At 41.2% G+C, this 22,362-nt stretch overlaps 1 protein-coding gene across 4 annotated transcripts in view; it reads right to left on the bottom strand.

Annotated features, from left to right (window-relative positions):
* Nucleotides 1–22,362, bottom strand: part of RFX3 (regulatory factor X3) — a 295,133-nt gene that overhangs the window by 28,146 nt on the left and 244,625 nt on the right. For 3 of the 4 annotated variants that reach the window (XM_030294372.1, XM_030294370.1, XM_032595640.1), the window contains 3 exons: nucleotides 19,650–19,799; nucleotides 12,231–12,439; nucleotides 821–974 (listed from right to left, as the gene is read on the bottom strand). In XM_030294372.1, coding sequence (XP_030150232.1) covers nucleotides 821–974; nucleotides 12,231–12,439; nucleotides 19,650–19,799 — 513 coding nt within the window. Of the gene's footprint in view, nucleotides 1–820; nucleotides 975–12,230; nucleotides 12,440–19,649; nucleotides 19,800–22,362 lie in introns of those variants that run through there. The other variant, XR_004344373.1, reaches the window with a different exon arrangement.

The raw sequence follows: 22,362 nt of genomic DNA, 5'->3' as shown, positions 1-22,362 counted from the left end.
TGTCTCTCTCTGTCTCAAAAATAGTTATACGTTAAACAAAATTTAAAAATTCTGGAGTTACTTTTTTTTTCTTTCTATCTTTAGCAATTAGAAGCTGGGGTTCGAAAATCAGAGTCTGAGTCTTTGAAACAGGTCTCCACCAGGCATCAGCCACACAACCATTTCATCTGTGTCCTTAGCTTTCCACATCAACCTCAGAAACGCACTGTAAAATAGGATAACGTGGTACCTACCTCAAAAAGCTAAGTGTCCAATCCTCTGTCACCTATAAAGGTCCTCAAACTGTGCCTGACACATAGTAAGTATCCCCAAAATGTTAGCTGTCCTCACCACCATCACTATTACTAGCCTTCTGAAATTGGATCATTTCTTCTGTCCCTGGGCACTTGGAGGAAGAGTCTACAAAATACGTATTTAATTCTGCCCTCTGTGTTTGTAGCCCTGCGCCTTACCAGAAACATCAATATTTCTTATTTTCTGTTCAATGGAGGTTCAATCACTTATTTTCTGTTCAATCGCTGTTCAGGCCAGTGATTCTCAAACTTTTCCTTTCCATAGACACCTTTACAACATATTGAAACAGCCCGCGAACTTTCACGTGATATAATTTATAATTTTAGAAATCTTTTCATTAAGAAAGTAAATATAAGAGGGATTTAAGGACCCCCCCCCCCCTTTCAATAACTCTACAGCCCCTCAGGATCTTCCTCCATGGTCAGAAACAATTGCTTTCATCAATAAATAATATATTTAAGTTAAAATAAAATTCAGTTTCTTTTCTCAAAGCCCCGTGAGTCACGGCTCTTGCGGCCTCTCTTACCTCGCCCATGACTGCAATGGGTGTTTCTCCTGTTGCCTGAGCAACGCGATGCTCTACTAAGTAGAACATGTACTCGTCGTAGAGGAGACGGATCAGGTGGAAGGAGCCAAAGCTAGCAGCACTGCGTAAGGTTAAGTCCCGAATAACCATTGAGCTGTTTCAAGAGAGAAGACATGTATGCAGCCAATGTTAGTGACCAGTTCAACCTACTTTTCTTCCCAGACGAAGTTAAGCTAGAGGGTCTAAGAGGCCGGTGTAGCACACAACCTACCACGCAATAATTTCATTACTGAAAGCAGTTGGCTCAACTCTTTTCAACAGAGTGGGAGCGACGCTAGGGGTGAGGGGGGGGTGCGGTCTCGGTTAAATGACTGACTTCAGCTGAGGTCATGATCTCCTGGTCTGTGGTTCGAGCCCCACCTTGGGCTCTGTGCTGACAGCTCAGAGCCTGGAGCCTGCTTCTCCCTCTCTCTCTGCCCCTCCTCTGCCCGTGCCTGTCTCTCAAAAATGAAAAAATGTTTAACAAAATTAAAAAAAAAGAATAAACAGGGTGGGAAAGAGGTAACCCTTAGTGGGTTTCGTTAGATCCTTATCAGACCTAGACAGCTCATCACTGGGAAAAACCATTTCATTGTCACGGGCGAGCCTTCTGATTGCATTACTCTCGCAGATGGATCAGAACTGAACAAAAAAGATTTTTGAAAGACTGACAACTCATCACCACCTCTCAGCAATAACAATTCTGGACGCACACTTGGGAAGAAATAGGTATCTGTGCCACACAAAGGTTGTGAAATATACTAAGTAATGCTCCCAGATGTAGCAATCTGGAATGGAGGTACATACGGGGACCCCTGCGAATCCCGTCAGAAGGCAAATTTATTAAGTGATTTCAACTTCTGACTGATTTCCATTTAAATTAAGGTGATTTTCCATTAGAAATAAGAATAATACAATTAATTAACAAATGCATATGTTTGAAAAAAGTGAACATTTAATTTATAAAATATGATACCAAAATGTGATTATTAACACTAACAATATATTCTATTATATATTGTATATATAAATACAAAAAATAAATATATATATGCATATATCTATTTAGAAAGAGAGAGAGAGAGTGCACGCATGAGTGCACAAGCAGAGGAGCAGAAGGAGAGAGAGAGAGAATCTCAGCTGCCTCTAGGCTCTGCATGGAGCCCAGTGCGGGGGCTTGATCCCACGACCCTGGGATCATGACCTGAGCTGAAATTAACAGTCAGATGCTTAACTGACTGAGCCACCTAGGTGCGTCTTCTCTAGTATAATTAAAACAGAAAACAGTCCTAAACGATCCTGGCCTCACTGAAGATGTGTCAGTCTTGGAGCCTGTCCATGCACTTCAAACCTCCTTAATATTTCTATCTTAGAGTCAGCGGTGGCTGTGTGTGTGTGTGTGTGTGTGTGTGTGTGTGTGTGCATGCGCGTGCGCACGTGTGTTTCTTATCACTTTCATTTTGTGGTCTTTTTTAGAGATTTTTGGCCCAGGAAAACTCAAACAGCCATTATATTCTCGGATAGATGGAATCTATAAATGAAATCTCATAAATGTACAGGCTGATATTCCTATGGCCTGTTTTGCAACGAAGAAATGCAAAATGTCAGGCAGATGGAAAAAGACTGTGCTTCTGTTTTCTGTTTCATTGTCAACTTTATTTATGTAGGGGCTATTAATATATCAAATTCTATACATTTAATTTGGCTAGTGGCAGATCACCAGGGTACATCTGAAACTCTAAGCCCTACATTCTGAATCCGGCTCTTCATTAATTCACTGTCAACTTCAAACAAACCATTTCCCTGAGATTGGTTTTCTTCTTGGGTAAAAATAAAAGCCACATTTTTGGTCTTACCTAACTTATATGATTATTTCAAGGATGTGAAATAAACTTATGAATGAACAGATCACTACTTAAATAGAAGTGGTTACAATGATAATACACAGGAGAAGCTGAGTTTCTCAAACTCAGTTGGTTATAGCAGCAAGAACAGAAGGTTATTATATGATGATGGCAGGGGACCTCTTATTGGTGGATTTACTTATTAAAAAGAAAAGAAAAAGCAGGAATTTGGAGTGAGGCAGAGTCATGTTAACCAGTATGTGATTTTAAGTGTAAGCATGTCATTCAACATTTTAAGGTTCAAGGTTAGTCTGAGGGTCAAATGAGATAATGGATAGGAGATCTTCATCTTCAGAGAACTACCCATTATGGGGCACCTGAGTGGCTCAATTAGTTAAGGATCCAACTTTGGCTCAGGTCATGATCTCACAATTCACAGGTATGACCCCTGCACTGGGCTCTGTGCTGACAGCTCGGAGCCTGGAGCCTGCTTCAGATTCTGTGTCTCCCTCTTTCTCTGCCAATCCCCTGCTCATGCTCTTTCTCTCTCTCTGTCTCTCACGCATAATTAAACATTAAAAATTAAAAAAAAAAAGAAAACTCCATTACTAATTTCTCTGACATTGGTTGTAGCAACATTTTTCTAGGTATGTCTCCTAAAGCAAGGGAAACAAAAGCAAAAATAAACTATTGGGACTACGTGAAAATAAAAATTTTCTGCACAGTGAAGGAAATAATCAACAAAACCAAAAGACAACCTGAGGAATGGGAGAAGATATTTGCAAATGACATATCTGATAAAGGGTTAGTATCCAAAATATATAAAGAACTCATATAATTCAACACACACACACACACACACACACACACACACACACACCCCAATCCAAAAACACACAGGCAGAAGACACAAGCAGACATTTCTCCAAAGAAATCCAGATAGCCAACAGAAACATGAAAAGATGCTCGATCTCACTCATCATCAGGGAAATGCAAATCAAAGCCACAATGAGATGTCACCTCACACCTGTCAGCATGGCTAAAACTAAAACACACAAGACACAAGAAGTGTTGGTGAGGCTGCGGAGAAAAAGGAACCCTGGTGTGCTATTGGCAGAGATGCAAACTGGTGTAGCCACTGTGGAAACCAGTATGGAAGCTCCTCAAAGTTAGAAGCAGAACTATCTTATGATCCATTAGTTGCACTACTGGGTATTTACCCACATATATAAAAACACTAATTCAAAGGAATACGTGCACCCCTCTGTTTATTGCAGCAACAATAACCAAATTACGGAAGCAGCTCAAATGTCCACTGAGAGGTGAATGGACAAAGAAGTGGTGTATATATTCAATGGAATATTACTCAGCCATAAAAAATAATGAAATCTTGCCATTTGCAACAGCATGGATGGGGCTAGAGCGTATAATGCTAAACAAAATAAGTCAGGGGAAGACAGATACTGTGTGATTTCATTCCTATGTGGAATTTAAGCCACAAATGAGCAAAGGAAAAAAATGACAGACAAACCAAGAAAGACTCTTAACTACAGAGAACAAACTAATAGTTACCAGGGGGGAGGTGGGTGGGAGGACGGGTGAAATAGGGATGGGGATTAAGAGCACACTTATCATGCATGTTGAGCACTGAGGAACCTATAGAACTGTTGAATCACTATATTGTGCACCTGAAACTATCATCACACTGTATGTTAATTATACTGGAATTGAAAAAAAAAGGAAAACTACTCATTACCACAGTACTACATATATTAGAGTTAATAATACATTCATTGTCATAAACCGTAGTTCTAGTGAATAATTCCTTAGACTCAAATACCTTAGTGAATACCTCAAGTTTAGAACTCAGTAAGTGAGCTACTAAAAATAGATTAATTCTTTCATTCCTATGCCACAGATAAAAAATTATGTTTATAATTCTACGCACGCCTTTCCTAAAATTTAATGACACATAACCCATTTGTAAAAATAATAAATATAAACACAATACCTATTTGAAATTAATCATTTGTTTTCCTATGGAAAAATCTTAAAAGGCAGAGAAATCCCTCTACTTAAAAAAGCAAAAGCAAACACAACACAAAAGTAACAGTAAAATGTTGGATAACAGTTTTACCTAAACTGATCCAAACTTGATCAGCTGGAGTAAATAATTTCGAATTGAAGCAGAATATTTGCTAATTGCATCTCTTGTTAAAGACAGAAAATATTCATAATATATCCCAGAGAAGACAAAAGGCTAACAAACGTACAAAATTTCACTAACCTTACTCAAAATTACAAATTAAACACCACATAGCATCTATCGTACTGTAAGAGATGAAAAGGTCCGGTGCTGCCGAAAAAGATGGGAAAATAACTCTCGTTTACTGTTTTTGCGAGTATACATTCACAAAACTTTTGTGGTGAAGGGAAATTTGGCACTATGTCTCAAAACTAAAAAGGCAGAAAACCGTTGACTTACCAATTCTAATTCCATACATTCACACAAAGGAACAAAGATCATTTTAACTGTAGCAGTATTTATACTGGTGAGAAACTAGGAGGGAACACTAAATATCCATTAGTTGATGGTGGTTAAATAAATGATGGCTCATTCATACATCAATTGTATGCAATGGTTTAAAGAAATGAGGGAGATTGGACATAAAGGTAGTAACATGGAAAAGTATGATATAATGATATAAAAGTATGATATAAACTATGACATAATGTCAAGTTAAAGAAGTAAAATGTGTGGGAGTCATTTTAATATAACAACTGTCTTACAATTAAAAAAATCCTATCCTTAAATAAACGGGGATGTGTAATATTTTATTAGCATTGAGAGAGCACACTTCATTAATACTGTGTTAGTCACTTCAAAAAGTTCAACCCTTTTTACCAAAATGTGTCTGAAGATACATGGCCAATTTCATGCAAAGATAATCAAGACAGTATTTTTTATAATTGTATCATAATGCCAAAAGCCACCAACATGCTTCAGAATGAGGGGAAAAGGTAATGTTTAAATAACACATGACACATACACATAATAATATTGAATATTGTGAGGACATTAAAAGTTATGTGTTTGAAGATGTTTAATGATGAGAAATGCTTAAGATATAATGTTAAATGAAACTGCTTAGGGAAAGATACAGATGATAAACCATGGTAAATAAGTAGACTCCAATTTTATATAACACTAAAAAAACCCAACAATTTACCAGTGGTTATTTCGGGGTATTGAAATTATGATGTAAGTTTATTCCTCATTATTTTCTCAAAGATTTTTTTAAAAAGTTTATCTACTTGAGAGAGAGAGAGAGAGAGAGAGAGAGAGCACACCAGCAGGGGAGGGGCAGAGAGAGAGAAAGAGAGAGAGAGAGAGAGAGAGAGAGAGAGAGAGAGAGAGAGAATCCCAAGCAGGCTCCATGCTGTCAGTACAGAGCCTGATGTGGGGCTCAAACTCACAAGCCACAAGATCATTGCAGGAGCTGAAACCAAGAGCCGGACGCTTAAATGACTGAGCCACCCAGATGCCTCTTAAAAAAAAAAGATTTTAAGTAATCTCTACACCCAACGTGGGGCTCAAACTTACATCTCCCAGATCAAGAGTCGTTGGGTCTACTGAGTGAGTCAGCCAGGCACCTGTGCTTGTTATTTTTAGTATTTCAAATATTTTCCAAAGCGAGTGCATCTTGGTTTCATTTTTTAAGAATGTTTATTTTTGAGAGACAGAGTGCAAGTGGTGGAGGGGCAGAGAGGGAAGGGAAGGGGGGGGGTGGGAATCTGAAGTAGGCTCCAGGCCCCGGGCTGTCAGCAGAGAGGCTGATGTGGGGCTCAAACTCACGAACTGCAAGATCATGACCTGAGCTGAAACCAAACGCTTAACTGACTGAGCCGCCCAGGTGCCCCTTGATTCCATTTAAAAATGTTTACTTTCCCTCTCTTTCTGTTCCTCCCCTACTTGCACTCTGTCTCTCTCTCTCAAAAATAAATAAATGTTAAAAAAAATTTAAAAAGAAAAAAAATTTTTTTAACGTTTATTTATTTTTGAGACAGAGAGAGACAGAGCATGAACAGGGGAGGGGCAGAGAGAGGGAGACAGAATCTGAAACAGGCTCCAGGCTCTGAGCTGTCAGCACAGAGCCCGATGCGGGGCTCGAACTCACGGACCGCGAGATCATGACCTGGGCCGAAGTCGGACGCTCAACTGACTGAGCCACCCAGGCGCCCCCCCAAAAAATTTTTAATGCTTCTTTTATGGGGCGCCTGGGTGGCTCAGTTCGTTGGGCGTCTGGTTCTTGATTTCAGCTTGGGTCATGATCTCATGGTTTCTGGGTTCGAGCCCCAAGTTGGGCTCCACACTGGCAGCTCAGGGCCTGCTTGGGATTCTCTCGGTCTGTCTCTGTCTCTGCCCCTCCCCTGCTCATGCTCTTTCTAGCTCTCAAAATGAATAAAATAAACTTTTAAAATGTTCATTTTAGGGGCGCCTGGGTGGCGCAGTCGGTTAAGCGTCCGACTTCAGCCAGGTCACGATCTCGCGGTCCGTGAGTTCGAGCCCCGCGTCGGGCTCTGGGCTGATGGCTCAGAGCCTGGAGCCTGTTTCCGATTCTGTGTCTCCCTCTCTCTCTGCCCCTCCCCCGTTCATGCTCTGTCTCTCTCTGTTCCAAAAAAATAAATAAATAAATAAATAAACGTTGAAAAAAAAAATGTTCATTTTAAAAGATGACTTTATAAATATAAAAAACCAATTCTGAGTCAGTTGAATGTCAATAAATCTTTGCAGGGATAAATATCACAGATAGAGAATGGATTATATATAATATATATTTCTAAGTTCAAATTTTAGGCCTTTATTCCCTTAAGATAAAAAAACCCTGAAATCATGTTAATGACTAAGGAAAATATTCACACTAAGTAGCTTTCTGATAATACTCTAATATGCAGAGTCCACGGATTTTTTTCCAAGAGAATTTACCTCCATCCACTCAATAGATGTTTACTGCATTCCTACTCTGTGCCATGGTCTTATTCTAGAACCAGTTAGGCAAAATTTTGGTTTTAGCAGAACTCACCTTCTGGTAAGAGAAAACAGTTGACGAAACACAAGCAGATACAAAATATAAAGGTAGGTAAATCCTACGGACACAGTAGATCAGGAAAAAAACATAAATCCGGGGAAAAAAAATAAATCCTATAAAAAAATACAGAATCATGGGGACGAGCATTTCAGTTAGGTTGTCAGTAAGACTCTTTCTGAAAAGGTGGTGTCACTGAGCAGAAACTGGAATGAAGTGAGCCAAGCGAGAACACGCGAACTTTCCTGGCAGAGACGGGAGCAAATGAAAAGACTCTGAGGCAGACCCGGGCTTGATGTGTTCAAAGAACAGCCAGGAGGCTAGTGTGGCTGGAAGAAAGTCAGCAAAGAGAGAATATACAATGGGTCTGGGGGCACTAACTGCCTCCTGGTCCGTGTCGGGTCTCCAGGACAGAGCCTTGGATTTTATTCGGAGTATTTTGTAAATCTTGCACAGTTAGGCAGTCACCTTATTTCAGCATAAAATACACATATAATCCTGAAATCTGGTGGAAAATTAAAAACAATCCGCTGACCTTCAGTTATAACACCTAGTGATTTTTAGAAAATGCCGATAAGCGTGAAATTATTTTTTTTAATTTTTTTTTTTAATGTTTATTTATTTTTGAGACAGAGAGAGACAGAGCATGAACGGGGGAGGGTCAGAGAGAGAGAGGGGGACACAGAATCGGAAGCCGGCTCCAGGCTCTGAGCTGTCAGCACAGAGCCCGACGCGGGGCTCGAACTCAAGGACTGAGAGATCATGACCAGAGCCGAAGTCGGATGCTTAACCGACTGAGCCACCCAGGCGCCCCAATAAGCATGAAATTATTGTCCCATGTTTAGAAAAGAATCAGTTGAATCATGTTATCGATGCTACTTTAGCATCCCCTCTATGTTGGGCCTTTGCCCTACAGGCCAAGTATTAAATGACACATTTAACAGTTTAGTTGGAAACTTTTTGTCTGACTCGGACTTCCATAAGATATGTTGCAAAAACTGACTAAGTGAATTCCATGTTGCTAAGCTACCATGAATTCAACTTCTTGTACACTCAGACTTATCAAGTTAATTATTTTGTCATGGATGAGAGACTTATGGTCTGGGCGCTGAAACACAGACCCTAACAAATGATCCTCTTTGTGTATTGGGGGAGCTATCACACCCTTCCTCAGAAGAAAAGGGAGAACATCCCTCCTGTGACCCCCATGCAAACTCTCTTTTAAAACAGTGCTTACAGTTGATTCCAAAAGAATATTACTTTTTGGAAGATTTATAAATTGTCCAGTTGTAAGCAAACTACATTCCCTGTCCCCCCTTTCGAGTCACTGTATCAGAGCTATAAATTTTGTTCTTTAAAAATGGGATATTTGGATGACTCTCAGGGTAGCTCTGAGGAATGTTCTGTTCTGTTAACCACAAAACACACAAGCTGAGAAATGGCCCACATAGCTTCTCCATTTCTGCCCAGGAAAGGTGGTAATATTTTTTCCCGCCTCCTGGGGAGCCAAGAGTAGTCCTTCCAAGCCAGGTTAGCAAGGAGAGACCCCCATTTGGAGCAGAGGGTGTCTGTAGCAAGGCTTCAACCTGCTGCCGTCACAGTTCTCTGCCAGCCCATTTCCCCATTTGTATGCATGTAAATAGATACAGAGACCTTGAGAAATTATCAGATTAACTGACTTCAGAACACCAAGGGTCTGTGTGTGTGACTGCCAAACTCTTATTACCAGGCCAAAACTGTGAAGAAGAAAAAAAAAACTCTATAATTCCGCTTCTCTGATAGTTTGTGAATGCAGTTTTCATTACTCAGTATGTTATTGCGCCCCACTAAAAAACAGTTTGGATTTAAGGGCTCTACGTTTCTAAGCTGTGGACTTTGCGTATAAGCAGGAGGTATGCATCTGTCTGAATATGCCTTTCCTTCTGTGGTCCTGAACTCTACGCCTTTGAGTCTTTTTGAAATGAAAATAATACCCATAATAGTGTCTAATAATAACAAGCCAATTATCCCCAACTCAGGGAGGACAGAGGGCAGACAAGTGATGGTCTACGGGGTTTGTATTTCTGCAGAGAACAAGAAATACAAGTAAGTAATTTTCTCTCCTTTCAAGATACTTGCAACGGATCTCTGTGGAGACGAAGGCTCCAGGGGTATATTTCTAAAACGATATCAACTAAATATAGAAAAAAAAAAACCCACAGGAAGGAGTAAGTGCAAGTCTGACATAACAACATAAGAAAGCAGTTAGGAAGGAAAAAAAAAACACCTTGCTTTTTTCTGATCTAGAGAATGCACCCAGCTTTTGGCCATATAGGTTTTGGAATAACTGGCTTGTATAACTGGTTTCATCCATCATTCATGAAATACATATACCATCTGTATGAGTTTCTGAGAAGAAAATGTTTGAATAAAAAAAGTCAAGTCACAAGCAAATGGGAAAATACCTGAAACCTTCTTAAGAAATGTTCTCAAATTAAAATTTGGAATTCTACTATTACTATGACTATTGCTGTATCTTCTTGGAGACACTGTGACAATGCTTTCCAAATCTTCTCCACGTAGCGGGGAAAACTTCAACAGTCCTCATCAACATTTTTCTCATTCACACCCAGATCTAAGCTAACACTGGTTTTACTGCACCGTGCCAGGGGGTCACGGAGTCAGGCAACATCTTAATAAAGCGCTTCTCAAATCACATGGGTTAAAGGTATTATTCAATGTAGGAGGCACCGAGCTGTGGAATTACGCCATTCCAAAAACAAGACAAAAATAATAGAAAACCGGCAGGCTTCCTTTTGCTGAGTTGGACCCTGGGCTAAACATGAGACCATTATCAGGGTGTGAGAGTAAGCTAACTTGAGCTTCAGAAGTAAGAATTGGATGAAATCAAGTAAAATCAGCTGAAAGAAAGAAATCGCTTTCGGTAAGAGCCGAAGCAGCTGCCGACATAATTCAAACATGCCTGGCATCTTCATGAAGGGGGTCACAACGAGAGGGTGTGGGCTTCCGGGTTAACAGGTATACCAGTTCCTAAACTTTGTTGCTTGTTTATATACCTTCTCCCTGCAAAACTAGCTCTGGACTCACCCCTGGACTCACTCATCACCATGACGACCCCAGTGTGCCCGCAGCCAGTCTGGTATGTCCTATGGTCACTACCTTCTGACACCGACATGGGAGGACAGAATCTAAATCAGGAATCACCTAAACCTCCAGGTAGATATGGCCGTCACGCCCGAGGCAGTGGGGGCATCTCCATCCAAAGAAGCAAAAAAACCCACTAAACTCCTACCGGTAGAAAAAAAATCCCAGGGTTAGAAATATAACTTAACTAATTCATGTTACGAAATGCAAGTCTATCCCTCCGTTCATCCCCTGTATTTCTGGTGTACAAGCCTCTGCTTTTAGCCCTTGCAGGAGACATATGGTCAACGACTCATCCCAACATTTGATGTCATACATCATGTAATCCGAAGGGCTTTCTCTTCCGGGGTTCCAGGTCTACTAGATTATTGATTCTTAAACCGGCTATGCATCAGAATCACCAAGAGGAAGCTTTCTGAAGACATTTTCCCATCACCTCTATCCCTAATCACTATGACCCACCCGCCCAGATTTGGATTCATTCAGGAGGGTTTGGGGAGGTACGTAAGATTTTTGTTTATTTTACACTAATTCTAACACGCAGCCAGGTTGTACCTGATAAAATTAAGAAATTAACTAGATGGATGTGAGCATACATCACAATCACCTAAATGACTTTTTTAAAAGCACACAACAAACTGAGGGTTGGTAGGGCGGGGGGGGGGGGGGAGTGGGTGATGGGCACGGAGGAGGGCACTTGTTGGGATGAGCACTGGGTGTTGTATGGAAGCCAATTTGACAATAAATTATGTTACGAAAAAATAAAAGCACAGATTGTTGCTCCCTATCTGATTGGCTCTGCCGTTTCTGATCCTAACGGTTTGGGGGGCGGGGCCTGAGAACTCGCTTTTCGAATACGTCTCCTGATGCTCCTGGTCTAGGGACCACAGCTTGCAAATCACCTCACTAGAGAATCAAGCGAGTGGTGTTAAGTCCTCCGGAAAGAAGCCCACATAATGCCTGTCTGCAGCAGAGAGGACGACACCGGCCCTTTTCTGTCACTGCACACGGCAGCTATGAGACGTCCCCAGGTGAGAACTCCAGGGCTGGGAGCAAGAGGTTTCGTCCTCCTGACAGATTATTCCCGTAAAGCTCCTGGAGCGATCCCATGATGCTGGCATCACCGGGGGTGGGCGGAGGGTCATCACCACGGGGAGTCTGCACCCCAAGCCTTCACTCGTGTCTTGTCTGTTGTCTGAGAAGCAGGTACACGCACACACGCGCACACACACACACGCGCGCGCGCGCATCCGCAGCGCGTGGAGAATAAAGCTTGGGAAAAAGTGAGCACGATACCTGTAGAAAGACCATTTTAGCAGGAACTGCCTGGCAGCTTTAGGGAAACTGGGCCTCCCCTCGTAGGGCTTCAGCGCCTGCATCATCACGTTGTCCAGCCACGCGGCCCACTGCTCCAGGGTGCTCTGCTGCTGGAGGGTCATCTTGAAGTCCGTCTCCAGTCTCTGAACCATGCTGTCGTCACACTGGCACACCCAGGAGGCCTGCTCCTGGGACGGTACACAGAGAGCAGAGGAGAAGTTCAGCCCCACACCTTTTCCTCCAACTGCAGCCCGCAAACCGGGGGCATGGTGGGAAATTAGCACGAAGGCTTCATGCCACTGAAGGAACTGGGAACGTGAACAACAGCTGTCAAGGAAATGAACACCGCCTGGGCGCACGAAACAGCATGACTTGGGTTTTTCCAAGTCAGCTGGTCTGCGTGAAGGATCAAAATACGCGATCTCTGGGGGCGCCTGGCAGGCTCAGTCGGTTACACCTGACTCTTGATCTAGGCTCAGGCCACGATCTCACAGTACGTGGGATCGAACTGAACCCCGCATCCGGCTCTGCGCTGATGGTGCGGAGCCTGTTTGGGATTCTCTCTCTGTCCTTTTCCCAGCTCACTTTCTCTCTCTCAAAATAAATAAACATTAAAATGGTGTGGAGCCTGCTTGGAATTCTCTCTCTCCCTCTCTCTCTGCCCCTTCCCAGCTCGCTTTCTCTCTCTCAAAATAAATACACATTAAAAAAATTAAAAATAAAAATAAAATACATGATCACCCACGAAAAAGAGAATCTGAGCCAACAGTCTGCAGTCTTTCCTTCTATTGTTTTTATACTGCCTTCAAAAGTTCTCTCTCTCCCTTTCCTCACCACCCCCCCCCCGGCCCCCCACAACCCAATCAGATAAAACTTTAAAGTCAATCCATTTGAGAAGATTTAGGGTAAGTCGGACGGATGAACTCAATGGTACTGGGTGGAAACACATGCTGTATGAGGTTTAGGCTTTGGGAACCACACAACTGAGATACAACAGTAACAAAAACAAAACTACTTTTGAGAAAATGTAGACATCTACCTGCCAAGGATTTCGATTACTACTGTTTTCCTTCTGGCTCTGATTGGGAAGTTTCATGGTTGGTAACAGCTGTGGGAACAAGAACTTTTAAAGCTACGTTTCAGTAGTTGCTCTAAGTTTTAGGACGTTTCCAGGGCTATACTGTATTTTAACATTAAAAAAGTATATACTCTCAATGTCGAAATATAATCATTTGGTAATAGAACGTTTGGCGGAGAATCAGAGGACGTGGATCTTAATACAGGGCGCAAATCAACTAAACTGACCTCAAGTAACCCACGTAATCTATGTGGGCCTCGTGTTCCCAGCATATAATAGAGAAATGAAATGTGACAGGAACTTTTAAGCCGGGTTCACTGCATGCAGATAATGTTTTCGAGATAAGCTCCCGTGGAGGGGTGTCTGTGAAGGTCCTAATTCTACACCTAAAACATTGTGATTATGTGTGTATTTTTCTGCAAAGGGTGTTTATAGCTTCCATTCTCCGAGATCTCAGAGGACAAGTTCATTCGCATAGATAGTTTCGGCTGAATAAACCCCTAATCTTCATTCTCTGGTTCCAGCGTCTCTTCTGATCGTATAGACATTACCTATTCAAGAGACATTTCAACCGGGAGGCATTTCAAATACAAAATGCCCAAACTGAATTTATTTTATTTCCCCAGGGAGACCTCCAGTTGCTTCTAAATTCTCAACAGATGACACCATCCCCTATCCTTCTCTTACCTAATTATTAGCCATAAAGTCTTTCAGAATTACCTCCTAAGTATCACTTTCAAATGTTTTAAGTACACTAAGATAGAATTATAGAAAAACCTGAAAATACAAACAAGCACAAAGGAAAAAAATATTAACGGTATCTAAGATGTCAACGCTAAGAGCTAACTAAAACATGCTGATGTGTAAACCTTTCAAACTTTGCACATATGATATGTGCTGATGCATATATAAATACTTAGGGTAAAAAAGGATCCTATTATACATTCTAGTAGAGATCCTGCTTAGTTTCACTTAACCTCCATATGATAACTGAATTTCCATGTAGGCAAATGTAGAGCTATATTTATCGTTGAATGACTGAATTTGCTGTAAGGCATGAATATGCTATTATTTACAGAAACAAGTCCATCGGTTCCAGTTTTTTACTATTAGGAAGAACGATGGAACCATCTCTCTTGAAACTATTATCTTTGCAAATTCTGCACTTACTCCTTTATGATAGAATTACATAAGAACAGCTAAGCTCCTTCAACACACCCTGTCAAATGACTCGGAAATTTTATATCAAGAGTCTTGGAGAGTACCCAGGGAAGAATTTAGGCATCAAGGAAAGGACTGGGAAGTTTGTTTTTGTTCTTTGCATTAATGTCCAAGCACTTTCAAAATTGTGGTGAAAAACACGGAACATAACACATATCATCTTACCCATTTTTTAAGAGTGCAGTCTAGGAGTGTCAACCATCTGCTTTTTATTATGCAATCGATCTGCAGAACTTTTTCATCTTGCAAAACTGAAACTCTATACTCACTGTAGGAGGGGGTGTTTTCTGTTTGTTTGTGCACTGAGAATAGGGGAGGATATCGCACTGGTATCTTTGGAGGAATTTCATTTCATTTCTTACCATAAATTCAAGCTCACTATCTACTTGGAAGTTAGCTGTAAGGAAAGACAGGATGATGGGGAACTGAAACCTAACTCAGACAAATAAAACCACAGGACATTGTCTGGCTTTTCAAATGACATTATACGCCATTTTACTACTCTGGAGATTGAAAACATACTGATAACAGAGTACGCTGTAAATATTCCCTTGTGAAACAATCTGGACATTTCAACTCTGTAAACGGCCAAAGCTAAGGGTGACCATTAGAGATGTTCTCAACTTAAAAATAAATTATATCCAAAATGATGAGGAGTCGGTAGCTTCACAATCAGAATGTCTTTTAAATAAACAACCACCAAGTGTATGCGATGATACCGCATCAGGTCGACCTACCAAACCTACTTGCCCGTAATGCAGATGGAAAACTTACACATAAAAACGGTGCCATTGTAATGCTATCGATTCAATGACACAGAAAATCAATAATGTGGCGGTAGAAAACTCATCTTGAATGCATGAGGAAAAGAAGATTTAATTAGGGGGGGGAATGCAATGGTGATGAAGATTTATGGATATTCTGAAGGAAACCTGTTAGAACTTTCGAGCTCTTCGGAGCGTTATGTTATTTACACTGAAATGTAACCTCATTGTTTTACATTAAAGTCTCCTTGATGCAAGAGCCATCACCCCCACGGTGTCCATGCTACTGAGGTCAATCTTAGAGGGGCAGGGACAACTTCCAGGTGAACAGGAGAGGGTGATAAAATCGGAATGAGAAACGGAAGAAGAAGGAGAACTCCAGGGGGCTCTAGGAAAACCCAGCAAACCTCCAAACAGAAAAGGAAAGCCAGAAGGGAGTAGAGACGGAATGTAGCACCCTAAGAAGGAGAAAACTGATTAAAACGAGGGTGCCAAGTAAGGTGTAGGGGGGCATGAAGGGCATGCCACTGTTGTTCCTGGTCCCCCGAGGAAAGGAAAGAGGATAAAGGGTAGAGGGTAGAGCATACACGTCCCAGCACTAATAACTGTCACGCAGACCCGGGAAAACTTGGGAGCTGAAAGCAGAGGAAGGGAAAAACGTAGCCTCAATTGGTGGGCAGAGGATGAGAAGAGAGGAGGTATAACCCACCATGTATATGCAAAGACAGTCTCAAGGTTGGCAGTTATAACCCAGAAGAACTCACTTGCATAAATACTTCATAGGGTTACAGATGCACAAATATTACAGAAAACCCTTCTCAGCTGTTTATTATTGGGAAGTATTCTTTTTTTTTAAATGATATGCAAAAAGCATGTTATTTTACTTATTTTCCCTTTAAATTTATTTATTTAAACTCAAGTTAGTTAACATACAGGGTAGTCTTGACTTTGGGGGTAGAACCCAGGGATTCTCATCACTTACATATGACACTCAGTGTTCATCCCAACAAGGGCCCTCCTTAATGCCCGTCACCCATTTAACCCATCCTCCCACCCGCCTCCCCTCCAGCACCCCTCAGTTTGTTCTCTGTATTTAAGAGTCTCTTATGGTTTGTCTCCCTCCCTGTTTTTATCTTATTTTTCCTGGGGAATCATTCTTAAATATATTTTCTGCTATTGAACTTACATTACTTTTTGAAACTACAAGTTACCTTATTACTTCAACTTTTAAAGATACTTTTTAAAGTATCTTTTCTGAATGAAGATTTGAAAGAAACATTGTAGGATAAATTTTAAGGGAATATGAACTTATTCTCATGAAAATCAGTTGATGTAAATTTCAATGAACTATGTAAAGTCAATGGCTTTGCAAACCTGAGACAGTTTGCTCTTATGAACGTTTTATGTTTGCATGTGTGTATTTATATGTGTTAATACATAGATATATAGAAAGATACATCTTAAAAAAATTTTTCCCCATAACTAGGAGTTTGAGCTCAATCCATGAAAGTCAGAATGAACTTAACTAATTACTATGCCTTAGAATGAATCAAGCCCAAATACTACTTTTTGATATATTTAAGTAACGAAAATAGACCAGAACTGTGGATTAAAATTTCTAAGAAATAGGAGTCATTAATGGTTTATTTTTAAGCCAAAGTATTTTTTGTAAGTTTATCTATTTATTCTGAGGGCGGGGGGGGGGGGGGGGGGAGACAGAGAATCCAAAGGCTGATGCGGGGCTCAAAATCCCTAACCATGAGATCATGACCTGAGCTGAAATGAAGAGTTGGATGCTTAACCGACTGAGCCACCCAGGTACCAGGTACCAGGGTGCCACCAGCACCCCAAGGTATTGATTTTTTTTTAAGTTTTATCGAGATATAACTCATGTATCATATAATTCACTTGTGTACAGTATAGCATTCAATGGCTTCCCGTAGTACATTCACAGAACTGTGTACCCGTCACAATTTTAAGACGTTTTCATTTCCCCCAAGAGAAACCCCACACTCCTTGTGTCCTATGTCACCCTTCAATTCCCGGTCCCCCAAATCCAGGCAGTCATGGATCTTTCTGTCTCTTACAGATTTGTCTATTCTGCACATTTCATATAAATGGAATCATCCACTACGTGGTCCTTTGTGTCTGGGTTCTTTCCCTTTAGCATAATATTTCCAAGGCTCATTCACACTGTAGCAGCCATCAGAACTTCATTTCTTATTATTGCTAATGATATTCCATTGGGTGGATATGCCCCACTTTGTTTATACTCTCAGGAGTGAACAGGCAGTGGGTTGTTGCCACTTTTATGCAGCAAACGTGAATAAAGCTGCCCCAGAATGTCCACAGACAAGTTTTATGTGGACACAATTTCCTTTCTCTCCGTAGGTACCTATGGGTGAAGTTGCTAAGTCATCTGGTAAAACTCCATGTTTAACCTTTTGAGAAATTGCCAGACCGTTTTCCAAAGGGGCTCATCGTACGTTCTAATCAGTAGTGTGTGAGGGCTCCGATTATTCACCATGACCACAGAAGCGTTCCTTTCATCTTGCCCTCCATCTGACTTCTCGCACTATTTGTTTTCATCAGTAATCTCTCTCCTAGGGTAGCACAGTCCACCCTTAACTCCCTTCATTCTTTTTGTGATTACCCGTCTCATGATAGCCATTTTAGCGTGCCGGAAATAGTATCTCCTGTGGTTTTGACTTGCATTTCCGTGGTGGCTAATTACGTTAAGTATCGTTTCAGGTCCTTGTTGGCCATTGGTATATCTTCTTTGGAGAAATGGCTATGGAGGTCGCCACCCATTTTCTACTTGGGCCATCTTTTTATTATTGGGTTGTAATAGCTCTTTACATATTCCAGATACAATTTTTTGTATCAGATATATAATTTGTAAAAATCTTCTCAATTCTTTTTTCAAATGTATGAATGTATGTATGTATGTATGTATGTATGTATGTATGTATGTAGGTATTTCTATGTAATAATGATTTCAGGAGTAGAAAATTTCATCAATTCTTATCAGTTGTTGTTTCACATTTTCTGCTGGTCTCTTGAAGCACAGAAGTTTTTGATTATGTTCAGTTTCTGCATTTCTTTCTTTTTTTGCTTGTACTTTGAGTGAGCAATGTACTATTTTTACATGGTAACAACTAGTTTCATCACCTTAGTATCTGAAATAAACTATTTGTGGGATTTCATAATATTCCTAAATTAGCTGTCTTTTTAAGTGTACCTTAAAGTACAAGTGAATAGTTTGATCACAATGTTCAAGTACGTTTTTTTTTTTTTCATTTGGACGAACAAAACAGTCAGACATCTTGCACCTAATTCCTTTCAAATGAACAAATATTTACCAGGCACTCTGAAATAGAATTTCTAAGTCTTCCTAGTTCTTTCAAGGGGGGAACTATTTTTTTTTTTTTTCTTTTCAACGTTTTTTTTTTATTTTATTTTATTTTTGGGACAGAGAGAGACAGAGCATGAACGGGGGAGGGGCAGAGAGAGAGGGAGACACAGAATCGGAAACAGGCCCCAGGCTCCGAGCCATCAGCCCAGAGCCCGACGCGGGGCTCGGACTCCCGGACCGCGAGATCGTGACCTGGCTGAAGTCGGACGCTTAACCGACTGCGCCACCCAGGCGCCCCGGAACTATTTTTTTTTAATGTTCATTTTTGAGAGAGAGAGAGAGAGAGAGAGAGAGCGCACAAGAGGGGGAGGTGCAGAGAGACAGGGGGACAGAGGATCCAAAGCAGGCTCTGAGCTGACAGCAGAGAGCCCAACACAAGCCTCAAACTCATGAACTGTGAGATCATGACCTGAGCCAAAGTTGGACGCTGAAATGAACCACCCAGGTACCCCTCAAGGTGGGGCACTATTAAAAACATATACCTCTTGTATGTTACAGTGCAAAGGACTTCAGGTATTCCTACGTATGTCAACAATAATCTAAGGTAGGCATTATAAGGTGTGAAAGGGAAAGCCCAGAGCAGTTAAATAACTTGCCCACCGTCCCACAACTAGTAGCTAAAAGAGTTTAATCTCTTGCCTACCTGATTTCAAGGACTGTGAGCGTCCCTGCTCCATTAACTATCTAGCAAACCCTGCTGACATCTGTTCCCATCTAGTACTATAAATCTTAGCAGACTTTAACCACAAAACAGAGGAGCAGTAAAGTCTTGGCCAAGTCAAACTCTCATCTTGCAGGACAGTGTGGACAGAGATGCCGTCTGTGTGCGGATGCGACTATGGAAACAAATACGACGATCCTCATGAAGAAGAATGAGGTGTCTTTCCTCAAAAGACCCATTTTGAAAGGAAACGGAGTACCTGGACATTGGCAAAGTCAACGCGGTTGAGGTCATTGAGCATCTGGTTGATCTGAGAAGTGTTCTGAAGCACTGCGCGAGCTGCCTGGGCCAGGTGATTGAGCGACGTGTATCTTCGCAGAGTCTGGGCAAAGGCACTTACAGCGGCGACCTGTAAAGAAATCCCATCAAAATCGGGTAGTTGTTTCTCTCCGGAAAAAGAAACCACTGTAATCTTCAAATCTTTATTGCCCTGCCAAATTTTAAATGCTTCCTTCTGATACTTGGTTCAAGTTCATTTCGTGGGAGAGCTTACTTGTAAATTATAGCATTTAAATCTCTAAACCCAAGTATTATTTTCCTTTTGAGTAGGTAGAGGTCAACACTAAAACAAACTCCCATGTTCTTCGACATCTGGGTGCAGCACTAATTAAACCAGTCTTGCAGGAAATGACTTTGCTAGGGAAGCAGGAAAAATGTTCCCTTTCGTTTCTTTTTTACTCTCTGTAGGACCCTCAACGACAAACTCTGTAAATACAATTTTTTTCTTTTATTTTAGAAAACCAAACTATATAGCCTCACTTTTTTAAATGGATAAAAAAATAGACTCTTCAGAGCAATGTCATTCAGACTCACTCTTAACGCCTTTACTTTGTAGAAACCTGGGAATTTTTCAGGTGAAACAAGAGTGTTCATAGCTTCTATCAGTAAATACATAGCCAATAAACTGATCAGACATAAGCAAAAATCTCAATCTACGTGCAAAGGCTATCCAGGATTTCTCCATTTGCCCCTCATCTACTTTCTATCCTTCTTCATTTCGCTCTGTGCCCAGGAAGACTACTCTGAATGGACTACATTAACCACTTTCCTTAAACTCTGGCTTCCAGGGGCGCCTGGGTGGCGCAGTCGGTTGGACGTCCGACTTCAGCCAGGTCACGATCTCGAGGTCCGTGAGTTCGAGCCCCGCGTCAGGTGCTGGGCTGATGGCTCAGAGCCTGGAGCCTGTTTCCGATTCTGTGTCTCCCTCTCTCTCTGCCCCTCCCCCGTTCATGCTCTGTCTCTCTGTGTCCCAAAAAAAAAATAAATAAACGTTGAAAAAAAAAATTTTTTTAAACTCTGGCTTCCAGTTGGGTTCGGCCAATGACAGACACTGGGAGGGGACACAAGGATAGGAAAAAAGAGAGTTGAGTTCAAAGTATGCATTCCCCTACAACCTCTGCTCTCTCCCTGTTTTGGCAAAGCCAGCTTTCCTGGTCTAAGGCCACAGTCCTGGGGCGGGGGATGGGGGGGTTGGGGTGGGCGGGGAAGGAGATGATCTCCTAAGGCCATAGCTTTTACCTCTTTCCCCTTCAGACCTAGGGATGCTCAGGACTTCTCACTATTGTTAGTCCTGGGGTGCTTCACCATTCCTCCGGGTTTTCTTAACTCTGTTTACACCTTTGGAAACAGACCCTTCTTAAATTTTTTTCAATTAATCTCCCTTTGGATATACCATTTGCTTCCTGCTGAGACCTTGAATAAAACAGGTACATTGAAAGATATCAAAAATAATGTCAAAAAAAAAAAGTCTCAGCAAATATCTAAATCTCACGATCTCCTGGAAACTGATCACATGCAGAGGAAACCTAATGAGCATTTTACCATATTGATAGGAACGTATGGTAAGCCATTAAATCACGATGGGCATGTAAGCAGCAACTGATTAAATAGTCCATACTGGTGTTCCCAGGTCAAAGGATGCTGTGTTCTGATAGACGTTTCAGGACTACGGGGAACATGGGAGGAGTCACATTCTTTCAAAAAATAAGTCTTAACACTTTCTTTCCATTTCCGTGATTTATATTAACTGAGTACATCCTATGTGCCAGAAACCACAGAAAGTGCCTCACATATATTACCTTGTTTAATTCTTAGAACTATTATATTAGACACATGTTGTGACCTAAAGGGATTCTGTAGCTTGCTCAAGGTTACACAGAAACTAAGTTACAGTGATGGAGTATGTTTGATAACAATGGCCAGTCATAACCTCATTATGCTCTTTCCTCTGTCACGGTAGATTATCTTCACTGAGGGAGTGCTCAGCTAAAAAAAAAAAAAAGGCTACACGTCACTGACAGCAGAAAAGCAGAAGACACCCTCCACCAAGGCAGGTCATCCAAATCGACTCTGGGGACCGATGAAATGGCCAATATGGCAGACTGCTACCACATTCGCTTTGGTAATACTGGGAAGGGAGGTGTTTTTAACTGTTTGAAGTATTGTTGTGAATATGACTGACTTCGCAAATGGGAAAGCGTTCCGGTAACCATCATAATCAAACGGCACCTCTTGTCTTTGTCCACCTCAATGTGGCACTCTAGAACTTTCAGCAATGATGGAAATGCTCTATGTAAATACTGCCAAATATGGTCGCCACTGGTCAAGTGGGGCTATGGCCCACTGGAAACATAGCTAGTGTGACTGAAGAACTCAAATTTTAGTTTAATTTAAAGGTAAAATTCAAATTTAAGAAGTCAATGTGGCTATCCTTAATGCATGCATTAACAGCATAGCTCTAGAGCAGCAATCTAAGGTGGGAATACTGATGAAATGTTCCTTCAGTGTGTTTTATTTTTTTGCTTAGCTGTGTTTTTTTTTTTTTTTTTCCTGCACACTTTAGAAAGTGTTATTGCAAATCTTAACTCAAAGCAGAAAGAACTGGGAGCTACTCGTGCTACCAACGAGACTTG

This window comes from Lynx canadensis, chromosome D4, assembly GCF_007474595.2.
Source record: "Lynx canadensis isolate LIC74 chromosome D4, mLynCan4.pri.v2, whole genome shotgun sequence".
Taxonomy (NCBI): domain Eukaryota; kingdom Metazoa; phylum Chordata; class Mammalia; order Carnivora; family Felidae; genus Lynx; species Lynx canadensis.
This window is presented reverse-complemented; position numbering and strand designations above follow the sequence as displayed.